Here is a 13383-nt window from a genome sequence, read left to right on the forward strand (position 1 = left end):
AAGATTCGGCCATAAATCGTATTTTCGTGATCCTCACAATCACGAGGTTGTAAGACTTTAACACAATATATACATTTTACAAATGAATACATACCATCGAAATAAACAAACTTTATGAGGAAGAAAGAAAAAAAGAAAAAAAAAAAAGTTGCGTTTATCCCACAATCTATTATATAAAACAATTTTGAAAAAAAAAAAAAAGAAAGAACAGAAAAGAGATGAAACAAATCATATATTTTTTAACGATGTTAAAGTTAAGTATTGCGATATTGCATATTTATACGTTTCTTTTTCTTCTTTGCTATTTTTTTTATTTCGTTTTATTAACATTTTTCTTGTTTATGTCAATGTTATGATATAAACAAATTTTCATCGTAGACAAAAAAATATATATATATATATGTGTGTGTGTATATAATACTTAAGTGTTATATTTAAGACGATTGTTAAAAACATTGTTCTAGGGATTTTCCATGGCGTTCATCCGAAAGTTACCATTTACGTATACGAAACCATTTCATGAATAGAATCCCTGGTCGCTGGCGACTGGTCGGCACTGCGCAACAACGATTCATATTCTCTCAAATCCGAATGGTTGGTCGACGTTCTGGTTGCTGACGACTGGTTAACAATGCGTAACGGGCCTTATGTTTGGTCTGCGAGAAAGTTTCCTGTCGTGTGAACCATTCGTGTTTCCATTCCACGAACTTCATTTGTCGTTAGCTCATGCACCATCATTCGTTAGCTTTTTCATGGTCGCCGCGACCAAGTGTTCACGAGTTCTCATAATATTTTCTTGCGAAACTTTTGGTTGCCGACGACCTTTGGTCGCCGGCGACCGTTCGACAGTACATAACAACCCTTGTAATGAACTTCGATACGGAAAAATTTATTTTAGAAATTGAAGCTCACAAAGCAATTTGGGATTCATCTTGCAATGACTATACCAATCGAGAAATTAAAAAAGCCCAATGGGAGGAGATAATAAATATATTTGCGAGTGAAGATTTTACTGAAAAGGAGAAAAAGGAATTTGGTAAGTAAATAAAATAAATTATATATATATATATATTTGTATATATATATATTTGTATATATATATATATATATATATATATATATATATTTAGTGTACTTTAAGTGTACTTATTGATATCGTGAAATTATTAAAGTTTTGTTTTCTTGCCATTCAATTGATTTTTATTCATAAAGTAATTTGAGAATATCTCTCTAACACGATGATATTATAATTTTCAATATGAATAATTAATAGAGTTACGTCAAACATTTCCATTAGTTTTTTTTTTTTTCGGATATAATCTTAAAGAATGTCATAGACTTTTATAACGTTAATTAACGCTAAATATAGGATCATTGTTAACGTTTAAAGACCGACGAAAAAGTTTTAATTGAATAAAATCAAATGTGTACCGTATATGTCGAGAACTAGCACGACAGTGTTTATTATTGAGTATTCTTTTTCTTTAAATAATAGAGTTAATATTCTATAATTCGACTTTTTTTTTTGGGATACAAAATAAAAAAGTATTTTAGACAATATCATAAAAAAATTGCCATATTATAAAAAATTATAGATTTCTTTCTGAAATAAAAAAGGAAAATTAAGTTATCCTTAAAATGACTTGAAATCTTCCACTAAATAAAAAAAAAAAATAAAAAAGAAAAAAAGAAACGATAAATGCCATAATATATTTCCCTTGAAGTCGGATAACTCTTGTTTGAAATTTCTTTTTTTTTCTTTTTTTTTTTTTGACTGAAAAAGGCCGTGTTTTACAGATAAAAATTTTTAACGCTATATTTTTAACATCCAGTATATATATATATGAAATATCTTTAAAAAAAACTTAAAAAAAAAACATTAAAAACCATATATGTATAAACTAAAAAATAATGTTATAATGATAAAATGAAATAAGATTTAAAATATACAAATACATATGTATACATTCATATATGTACATATTTGGATATGTGAATTCAAAGTTATACGGCACTAGAGGGTTAATTTTGATGCAACATATGGAAGCAATTCTTTCTCAGTTTCGTCCAAATGCTTCGTCATCAACGATAACATAAGGCAGAGATGGACAATTTCTTCTCCCTTACGAGCCATACGGTCTACATCATCAATCAATCTGTTCCTTCTCAACTTAAAGGGTCACATACATTTAGAAAATTAAAAGAAAAAATCGATCATCCTTTAAAAATTTTATCAAAAAATTCTAAAAATTGATAAAGTTACAAATCGTTCGAAGTCGAGCTTGCCGAATTCAATATTTCATGTATAGTTAAGATATATGTATATATTATTGTATGATTTAATACGATTATTTTTTATATTATTGGAAATATTTTTAAGAGTCCTAGTTCATTTTTTTCTTAATCAATAAAAAACTAGTGAAATTTTTATATCGGATGTTGTAGGATAAATTTAATCGCTCATATATTTTTTTATTGAATACAAATATAAAAAATCGGTTTTGTGAACGATTAGTTGTTTTAATGTACTTTAAGAGCTTTTTGAATTTTTTTTTTTTTTTTTCATTTTTGATAATACCTTCAGAAGATATTATTGACACATTGGTAAACTGCTTAGTTCTATATCGAAAACATTAAGAAGATAACGTATTATTTTATGTTTTTTTCGTTGGAAAATATTCTTCGAAGTTACTATCACATATATTTAACGATTTTGTTTTATTAATAATATAAATTACATACAAAAAAAAAAAAAAAACAAGAATTGCCATTTTTTTGAATCGTCTAACGATATGTAACTCTTTAGAAAGTGCATTAGTCAGTACTTCAAATATAAATGAAAATCATATAAGTTATTAGACATGGCATTACCAAATAGTAATAATAGTTTTTTTTTTCAACTTACCGAAACAGGTAAATAGAAGCCACATATGGTTCATAGGCAATCAATTGTCCACTTCTGTCGTATGAAATAATAAACTTTCTTAATTATTTCGGCGATAATTGATATGACAATTTTAAAATAAATAATCTTTCTACGACGTGTCAAATATTTTAAACCATAAATCAAATATTTTTTCTTTCAAATTTCACGTGACAGGTCTAAATCTTCAAAAAAGATGGAAAAATTTAAGAAGTTGCTTTTCCAGAGAAGTACGAAGAATGAAAAATGCCAACAATTTATCTCCTGCCTCACGTAAAAGTCCTTACATCTTTTATAATCAGCTTCAATTTTTGAAAAATATAAATGTAGACACAAATACAGAAAACATCTATGAGGAGAATGATCCAATCGAAGATGGTACATTAGGACCATATTCGAGGCACCCTACAAAGCTTAGAAAAAAGTCTACAGATAATACAAATGAGGAATTAATAAATATCTTGCAAACATCTATGGGTGGCCGACCATGGAGAGAAACTTTGGAAGAAGATGAAGACCGCATGTTTTTATTATCGCTTTTGTCATCATTTAAAAAGATTCCCGAGCATAAAAAGTCATTAACGAAAATTCAAATAATACAATTGATCGAATCGGCTCAATTCACGGATAATTTTCCAGATTTAAAACGGCCACAAACGAATATACAATTGAATAATTACAAGATGCATGATTGTAATCAAAGTGATTACTATCAGACGCATCATACTACCGGTCGACATACAACAACTTTGGAAAATCTACAACAATCTCAACATTTTTCATCGTCCACGTCGTCCTCTGAAAAATCTGAGTATTAGAATTCATATTCATTTTCAAATTTTCAAATTTTATTTCATCAGTTCATATCTTTAAGTTTTATTATTGTATTATATGTTTTATTGTACCTGAATAAATAACTTATTTTAAAATAAGAAATAGTTTTCCTTCAGGAGGAATCGAAAATATCGTACTTCTATTCGTGATTGTTAAGCCTATCGTGAGCATTGTCAATCAGTTGTCGACGATTATTGGATTTAAGAGCACGCTATCGCTTTTGCACGAAAACATGAGCGACGGTGAAAAAAAAAAGCCTTGAGACTTTCAAAAATAATCGAGACGAATTAAGAGAACCGAATGAGATATTGATATAATACAAAATAAGAATCGCGTTACCAATTAATCGGAAAATAATAGATGTTAAGACTTATCGTAAAAATTATTCACTAGCGATTATAAATCTATACATGATAGATACATATAATAGAAACCAAAATTATATTTAATTAAACTAAAATAATGTGTAATAATCTTTACACGATACAAAGAGTAGGTGAGCTAATTGAATAGATTCCAAGAGTGAATGTTCTCTGAAAAGATTCTTTGAATGTTTTATAAAGAGTGAATGTCTGATTAGGATTGCCGAGTATAGTGGTACAGATGAACAGCAAATAACGTACGTTGACGTACGTTAACGCACGTTGACGCACCTTGACGTACATTGACCTACGTTGACACTCAATATTTTATACTCTATCAAACTTTCGCTACGACGGATATAACTACTTATATACATTTTGAAAATAGCAATGCACACGAGCGTGTAATGTTTCTTGCAGTTACTCCGTTGCTATATCGGAATGTAATATTTGAAAAATTCATATATATTTCTTTAGATGACCTTAACAATCGATAAAAAATCGGTTTCCTCCAGATGAAAAAATACGTAGTGTGGAAACAACGCACGTTTGTACTGCTCATTCGCGACAACGACAACGGTGCATGTCATTTATGGATCGATGCAGATGAAAAGCAAATGACAGACGATGATACGCGTTATTATTTTAACGTGTCAGTAAACTCAGGTAACATTAAATAAGAAAAATTAAAATAATTTGATAAAATATTTGTTGGACGAAGTCTTGAAGCGGTATGAAAATAATTTATTTAAAAGCGAAGATGATTAAAACATTGGATAAATTGAGAAGACAATTGAAGAAAGTTATAACGACGGCGACAGTGATTTAGAATATTAAATATTTTTAGTTTTATAGTTTTTTATTTTTTAATATAGTTTTTAATACTTAAATATCGAAGAGTTGCTTGTATTTGATAATATAAAATAAATGAAGATAGCAATGTAATATTCTTTATTTTTCGATTTATGGAGAAATGACAATATCTATCAAAAATAATATTTTTTCTGTAATTGAAGATTAGTATTTTATCATTGATTTTATCATTGAATTATATTTAGCATTGAAGATTAGTATTTTATCTATAAAAAATTAAATTACTACAATAATACCTTTTATATATATTTCTATATATATATAATAATTACTAATATTACTAATATATAATAATAATTACTACAGTAATAGCGTTGGAGATTAATATTTTATCTATTAAAAATTAAATTACTACAATAATAAATTTATGGTATACTTACTTTTATAAAAGTAAAATTACAGAGAGGGAAAGCTTTAAATACTTACATCATTAAACGAAGTTTTCGTAGAGGTAAACCTTTTCCAAACAAATCCTCAATTGTAAGATTGTTAGGTATGAGAGATATTTAAAATGATAAATATAGATATGTGTTGCGAGCGTAGGTGTATGCGTGTGCGAATTGAGAACGAGAATCTATGTGTGTCGTGTGCTTTTTTTTTTACTCGTCTACTTTGGTGAAACGAACAGGATCGACACGACTCTGAAACTACTGCGATTATTAAAGCAGGAAACCCATTATGAACGGACAACACGGTACACCACGGCACAGCACGGCACCAGCCACTTTGCTTTGTATTGATTTAAATGGATCGTAACCAACTATGAACGCACGGCACGGCTCGGCACAGGTCGGCACAGAAACGGAACGGCCAGAATATATAACATTATTTCTGTTCGTCTCGAACGAGTAGTACGACTTTGGTTACATAGAGTTGAACATCTTTTTTATAAATTTAATATTTTAATTTGATTACAATGAACACGGATGAACTTCTCATAGAATCAGTGCGAGAATATCCATTCCTTTACGACGTTTCAGATCCTGGATATCATGATAACAGAAAAAAGGACAATGCATGGCAACGAATTTCAGAAAAATTTGATTCTTCGACAGGTATATATATATATATATTATATAATGTTTATAAACAATATTGCTTTTAATATATTTTAATCATATTATATCTTCCTTTGGATATATCTTTGTAAATTTCGTAAGAACTTTAACATTGTATACAGTTAAAATTTATACAGTATGTTATTTTGAAAATTTAACATGTAGAAGTTGGAAATGTTGATTTGAAATTTATCTTGCATCTATAAAACACACGTATACACAGGCATATTTTATTTTTTCATAAAATTGATAAAATGAATTACCATTTAGAGACACGAGGTATTAAGAGAAATTATACTTGATTCTTTTAGCTGAAAAAAATATTCGACCATCGTTATAAAGAACATTGGACAAAAATCTTTTTATTCTAGTTCATTTGATTGTCATGAACATTTATCGTTTCTCAGAAAGTCGGTCAATATGATTGCACCAAGTATTTACGATTTTATCGATACTTTTTTTTTTTTATCGGTATATTATATTTTGTAGAATATAGCTTTTTTATTGTGATCAAACGCGTTTTAAATAATTCTTCGAGCTCTGTGTAATCGTACGGTTTATTCGATCCATTGTTTTACAAATCGATTTAAAGATATGATCTTGTTAAGTTGTTTCTCAATGAGAAAGTTACATTCGTCATTATGATGGTGTACGATAGTTTTTCTTGTTTTTGTTAGAGCTCTGTTTGAAGGATAATTCAATTTATTTGTTACAAATTTTCTCTCCAATAGCTCCAATAGTTCGACAATCAATTCCCCTCTTTCCATTCTATCAGTATTATCAAATACTCTAACGTATGAACAGTGATAAATCTGTAATATGCATCTACTAAAGCCGACAAAATGATATTATTTTGATACTTGTAATCGTAAAAGAGTAAGTCATTGGAAGATTTTTCGATACATGTTTATCGTCAAAAGCATAGTAGTTTGGAAAGTTCTATATTTCAACAAATTCCTTTTCTATTTCTTTCCAGTGTTTTTTAACGGAATTTAGGAGAGTCTTTTCGAAATCAGATTAATAGTTTCATTTTATAGTACAAACGGTTGTATTATCAAAACGGTAACTGAATGATAACGTAGAAAGTGATTAAGATTTATGTTATTAAGATACTTGACTATCTGAAAGAATAAAAATAAATATAGATATTAAATTAGAGTTATTGTAAATAATTTGTTAATAAGCGTTAACAATAAGTTCTCAATAAGCGTAATTTGATAAATAAGCGTTAACAAAACAGATATATATATATATATAAAATTAATAATTTAATAACAACGTTAATGATAAATTAATAATTTAAAAATAATAATAAATAAAAAATAGAATAGCCAAGTAGGTGGACATGATATTTGGCTATTTTCTTTTTTATTTATTATTATTTTTAAATGATTAATTTATTATTAAAATTAAATAAGTGGTCATAATATTTTACTTATTCCATGTAAATAAGCAATAGCATGCGCATCGTAGAGATAACACTAAAAAAGAAAAGGAAAAGAAATACAATTTGTATATTTAAAACAATAATTTTAATGCGCGTGTGTGAGTGTATGCATGCACGTTTATGTGTGTTTCTTTATGTTAGATATGGTCGTATTTTGATTTTTAATTTATTTTTCTTGTTTTCTTTTTTTTTTTTTTTTCTTTTTTAGCCATAATTTGCAGAAAAAGATGGATCGCTCTTCGAGACAGTTTTCGAAAGGTATACAAGAAAAGAAGAAATATGTCTGGAGAGGCGGCTAAACAAAAACGACCTTGGAAATATGAAAATATAATATCTTTTATCATTCCACATATTGGAGAAAGAAATCAGATTACAAATCTAACGCTTAATTTTGAAGAAAGCAATGATTCTGTTAGTCAAACAGTTTCGTTAGACGATTCGGACATCAATATTGGTGATATCAAAAAAGAAATAGAAATTGCACCACAAGTATTACAGCAATCTAATGATCAGTCTCAACAAACGATTCTCAATAAACGAAAATCTTTATCCAACAAGCTAACAAGTTGCACTTCGACTGAAAAAGATAACGACAAAGATAACGTTCATTCTTCGGTAGTACAAACGCTACAGGATAATTTCGAGAGTAAAAAAAACAATTCCAATGAATATGGCGCTCAAACCGATCCTTTGACTGCTTTTTTCAAAGCTATGGAGGAAACAGTGAGAACTTTTTCTTTACCGATCCAAATAGAAATTAAAGGAAAAATTGCTGGTCTTGTAAACGAATATGAATTAAAAAATTATCAAATGCAACAGGCAACTTTCAAATCTCCTTACTCTTTACACGGACAATGTTCAAATTGGTCGCATTCCACATATTCGCCTGATCCGTACTCTTCAACTTCTCCACCTCCAAATTCTCCTCGATAAACTTTCTCGCAACATCAGTTTTATGAACAAATAAATCAACTACAATTAGATCTTCTCTTAATTATTCCGATAAAATTAAAATATTAATTTTATCAATAATAATCTTCATCTTTCTGATTCGATTTTATTATAATGAGAAATAACATTAATACATGTCTTCTATTAAAAGATTTTATAAAAATAATTTTTTGTAATATTTATATTAAATTAACTAATTTAACATATAAAATTTTTGTTATTATATTTTTTTGTTATTACGCAATATTTTATTATCATAATTAATATTAAAATCATTTCTTTTAATTTTGTATTTGTTCATTTTTTATATTTTCTATTATCTTGTTATAACTTTTGTTATTGCTCAACAGTTTTTATACTTAAAGACATTAATTTATTTAAGTCATTTTTGATATCATATCGGAAAGTATTATACTCCATTGAGAACGGAATTAAATGAAATAATTCATAGAAATTATTTCGAGAAACATGAAAATTTGTTATCGTTTTTTAATAAATTCTAAAGTAGATGATAGTATTTACTCTTTTTAAATATTTCGTGTACTTGAAGTTTGTATTTCTGTGTTTTTCTTGTTCTTCCTATTTCGTACAAACTGCTTTTCTTTTGATGAATTTCTTTCGATTGCAATTGGAAATATTAAAAAATTTTTTAAACTTTCAAAATCTGCTCATAATGGATTTCTTTTTTTATCCGCAAAATAAAACAAAATCCTTAAGCAAACATGTTTAATGCCCATTTATTAAATTTCCTCATCCCATTTTCTATATACAATAAAAATTTTTTTCGTTTTGCCTTTTTCGATATCTTGTTCAAAATTTCGAAACAGAAATAAGGATAATAGACCGAGAAGATTATAAATGTGACAACTATTTACTTAAAAAAAATGGTGCAAAGGTCGTTGAGACTATTTATATTTCTAATATTGCATTGAAAGATTCCTCGAATGAGTAAATTTAGAAAAATTTTTATTGAAGAAATATTGACAAAACAATTGGTTTTTTATATTTTCATGACAAAGATAAATTTAACAAAATTCATGTCTTTCAATAAGATAAAAGTTTTAAAACTTGTCTACGTGATTTGATTGAGAATCTAAAGTTCCGATCCATCAGTTTAAAAAAGAAGATAAAATTACTGATAAGTTTTATTATAATTTCATGTCACGTTATCCAAAATTTTCTTTATACTTTATAGTCTTCGAAAACTAAACTTCACATGTCTTTGAAAAAGAATTTAGATTTAACAAATATGAAGTTGATAAGTTTTTCAAAAAATATTCAAAGCTTTTTTGTAAAATACAATTTTTCGACAAATAGAATTGATAAGTATGATGAAACAGGTGTTTCGTTTTTCTATGATAAACAAATTTAAAAAAAAAAGAAAAAGAAATTGATTGAATAAAAAGAAGATAAATAATAAATGCGGATAAAAGAAAAGTTGAATAAAAGAAGATCTTAAAAAAGCAAGAAAAGAAGTAAGTTAAGAGAAAAGATAAATAAGAAAGAATGTAACAATACAAAAAATAGAAAATTTCTTTCACTTTAAGGAACAAGTCATTCAATTTATTATTTGTAAAAAATTATTTGAATTTTTTGAATGTAATGCAGTCAATGAAATATAAAGATCGAACAAACGTCGAAAAATCAGAAAAATATTCATTATTTTACTTGCGATGTTTGTAAAAATAAAATTTGAATAAAAATTTTCTATTATTATAATTAAATATCTTTTTATGAAGATCTTTTTATTATTTGAATCGATTAATTTATTCATGTTTTAATTTATTAATTTAATAATTTAATAATTTTTCAGTACTAGATGACAATACTTTGTTTCTGATAAATTACAACTTCTTTGTTATGCTTTTGTGAATCATCAATTTTTATTATTAAATTGCACAAGAATAATTTTTTAGTTTCTTTTATTAAGTTCCATTTATATCACAAAAATGTTTTTGAAATTGTAATTCTTACAGATTTTAATTTCAGTATATAACAAAAAATCTTCCTTATATTTAATACAATTATAAGAAATTTTTCAAAGATGATGATAAATGTTTTTTTCTTTGAACAATCGTTTTAATTTTGCAATAAAATATTTACATAACGTTTCAAAAAGAAATTACAATAATATAAAATACAACAACATAGATATTATTATTACTTGAGATCATAGTTTAAAAAAAAGATCAATCGGTATTTAAAAAAAAACAATTTGAAATAAGTAATAAATACAAAAATAATAAATAGAAAAGAATAGAGATATGTATCACACATATTAGAATTTGTACATACAATCCATCTTTTAATTTTAATTAATAAAACAACTATGCTCTCTTTTTCTCTCTGTTATTCTGCAATTTGTTATTATAGATATGCATAACATAAAATTTCAATTACTATCTTTAAATATAATTTTAACGTATTGACTTTCATGTTACCCATATAAAAGTGATGATTATGTGTCTGCTCAAAGTAGATATTTAAAAGGATAATTATGAATATATAGTAGGATTAATAAAGTATTATAAATACAATATAATGATGTATCATTATAAACGATTTGATAGAACTATTAACCATGACATACACAATCGATGTTTTTCAGAACAGATTGGATAATAAGTTGTTGTCTTCTTTATATTTTTTCTTTTGATTTTGATTAATCATCGAAGCGTTTTTTATTTATATAACATAACCATTTAATGATTTATCAAAGTAGAGTTTGATTGACTACGTATATTTTTCAGGTCAGCATAGTTTGTATAATAACTTTATCCCATATTTATAAGCCTTATTTGATATGTATTGTTTGAATATATCTATCACACCAGAGTCAATGTTTCATCGATACCAATAATATCTCTTGATATTTTTTCTGTACTTTGTCAAAAAGTGGAAGTATTTTTCCAAATTGATTACCTTGAGCAATATTATTAAAATTTAAATTACTGTGTAATAATTTCAATCTGTTTCATGATATGATACTATATGGCAAATGAAAGTTATATATATGGTTCATCGATCTATTATATATATGATTTGATTATTTATAAGATTCTTTTTTACAAGTTTCATCAATATCAGTAGGCCCAAAAATATTTCTATTTAATCAGAATTAATTGGGTTCATTTATATAACCATGCGTGTATAGTAAGTTTGAATTTAGTTTTTGTTCTGTATATGTATTTGTTTTAAGAACATTTATTATTTCATCGCTAATGAACAAAGAAAACACTTTGTACTGATTGATAGTATTAGGTAGTTCTTTAAAGCAGACTCGTTGTTAGAATAAAAGAAAATGATTCTTCCTGTCCAATATATTCCTTTCATTCATTACGTTCAATTATATTTTCTTCTGCATTATCAATTTCAATATCTTTTTTAATAGTCTATTCTTATAAAGTCTGACCAATATCCATATCTGTGCACAATTCTTTATTGCACTTATCAACATCTGAATCAGAATCAGACGATATAATATTATCAATATTTTTTTTTTCTTGGAAAATTCAATTCTTCGTCATAAATATATTATTTATAAGATCAGGACTTCAAATTTATAAAATATTGAAGCGATCATAGTAAAGTATATCATCTCAAATGTATTTAAATTTTTATATCTTGAAGACTGCTTTTTATATAGGTGTTTTGACAATACGTTATCTTGAAATAACTTTCTGACAATCTGTTGTAACAAATTGACACTATTAATGCAAATAAATGTATAATAATATTATTAAATATACAGTACCTGTTTTTACAATATATATAAATAATTGCAAAAGTTCTGAGCATCTATATCAAATGCATGAAGAGTAAAAGTCTCTGTCTTCAATGTTAAGATCATTTATTGAATTTCTCATATATAAAATCACATAAATCTAAAATATAAAAATATTATTTAGATTAACAAGATTTAAAGTTTGTAAAATGTTGAAGTATTGAGTAAAGTAAAAGTATGATACTATTATTTACGGATCTTAATATTTTTATTTCGAAGACGATTGCTCTAACTACATATTATCATGCAAAAGCTTTTTAATAATCTATTTCTTGAAATGATAAATTAACAGTGTATTTTATAATGCAAATAAATATATAATAATACTATTAAATATACGGTACCTGGTTTTACAATATAATATATAAGTAATATGTAAAACAATGTAAATGTTTTGGACATCTGATACAAATGCATGATGAATAAACTTTTACGTCTCTAACAATAAAAATATCTTCTTAATTTCTCATCAATGAAATCATGCAAAGGAACTAAAAAATAATAACGACACTTAAAATTATATAAGATTAATTATAAAATATTTATATCATGTAAGGCTATATCATGTGAGGTTATATCATGTGAGGTTAAACTTCTAATTAATATATAATGATAAGAAACAAATAAAATATAGCAAATATTTTTAACATTTTAATCTTAACAATATTTTATATCCTCTCTAGAATGATATAAAATTATTAAAAATTGTATAATAATTAAATAATAATATTACTCAACCTCATCTATTATTCCTCAATATAATTAAATAACTATCTGGTGATTCAAATTTGCCGTTAAAATTTGCACAGCCTTATGTGACATCTATTAATTATTATTCTTTGATAATAACATCAGTGTACAGTACTCTTTAAGATAAATGATGTAAGCGGACTGTACTAATTGAATGACCTCCAATATTGTCATATGTTCCTATTAAGAATCGATGCATTTTGGCGACAATATGGCAACCTAGAGATTTTAGATATTTACACACATACACACACACACATATTGCGTCACGGAGAGAACGACCAGACATTTGGTTCGTCATTTGGTTAGACCCCGCCCATTGATTAGGAACGCCCATTTATCCCCTCCACGTCGTCGAACTACGACAAATAGTCAACAGAGGGAGCTCGCGCGCATAAATT

General features: G+C 26.3%; 2 protein-coding genes and 1 long non-coding RNA gene across 3 annotated transcripts; 2 read left to right on the forward strand and 1 right to left on the reverse strand.

The window, feature by feature from the left end:
* The first annotated feature begins 586 nt into the window (after window positions 1-586).
* Window positions 587-5064, forward strand: LOC122635408. Its single transcript, XM_043825605.1, has 2 exons — window positions 587-1036; window positions 3101-5064. The coding sequence occupies exons 1-2, from the start codon at window positions 868-870 to the stop codon at window positions 3739-3741; spliced, it is 810 nt and encodes a 269-aa protein (XP_043681540.1). The 5' UTR covers window positions 587-867; the 3' UTR covers window positions 3742-5064.
* Window positions 5065-5578: 514 nt separating this feature from the next.
* LOC122635407 lies at window positions 5579-8509 on the forward strand. Its single transcript, XM_043825604.1, has 2 exons — window positions 5579-6047; window positions 7706-8509. The coding sequence occupies exons 1-2, from the start codon at window positions 5909-5911 to the stop codon at window positions 8428-8430; spliced, it is 864 nt and encodes a 287-aa protein (XP_043681539.1). The 5' UTR covers window positions 5579-5908; the 3' UTR covers window positions 8431-8509.
* A 3108-nt stretch (window positions 8510-11617) lies between these two features.
* Window positions 11618-12723, reverse strand: LOC122635454. Its single transcript, XR_006328672.1, has 3 exons — window positions 12577-12723; window positions 12203-12332; window positions 11618-12136 (listed from the first exon to the last, which is right to left on the reverse strand). It is a non-coding gene; the product is annotated as an uncharacterized LOC122635454 (long non-coding RNA).
* Window positions 12724-13383: the final 660 nt, after the last annotated feature.

Source organism: Vespula pensylvanica, chromosome 18, assembly GCF_014466175.1.
Source record: "Vespula pensylvanica isolate Volc-1 chromosome 18, ASM1446617v1, whole genome shotgun sequence".
Lineage (NCBI taxonomy): Eukaryota > Metazoa > Arthropoda > Insecta > Hymenoptera > Vespidae > Vespula > Vespula pensylvanica.

Bases quoted from the DNA above. Each gene is read 5' to 3' on its own strand.
- LOC122635407 (XM_043825604.1), top strand. From the start codon at position 5,909: ATGAACACGGATGAACTTCTCATAGAATCAGTGCGAGAATATCCATTC. The intron at 6,048-7,705 runs GTATATATATAT...TTTCTTTTTTAG, and splicing joins AAAATTTGATTCTTCGACAG to CCATAATTTGCAGAAAAAGA.
- LOC122635408 (XM_043825605.1), top strand. From the start codon at position 868: ATGAACTTCGATACGGAAAAATTTATTTTAGAAATTGAAGCTCACAAA. The intron at 1,037-3,100 runs GTAAGTAAATAA...TTCACGTGACAG, and splicing joins AAAGGAGAAAAAGGAATTTG to GTCTAAATCTTCAAAAAAGA.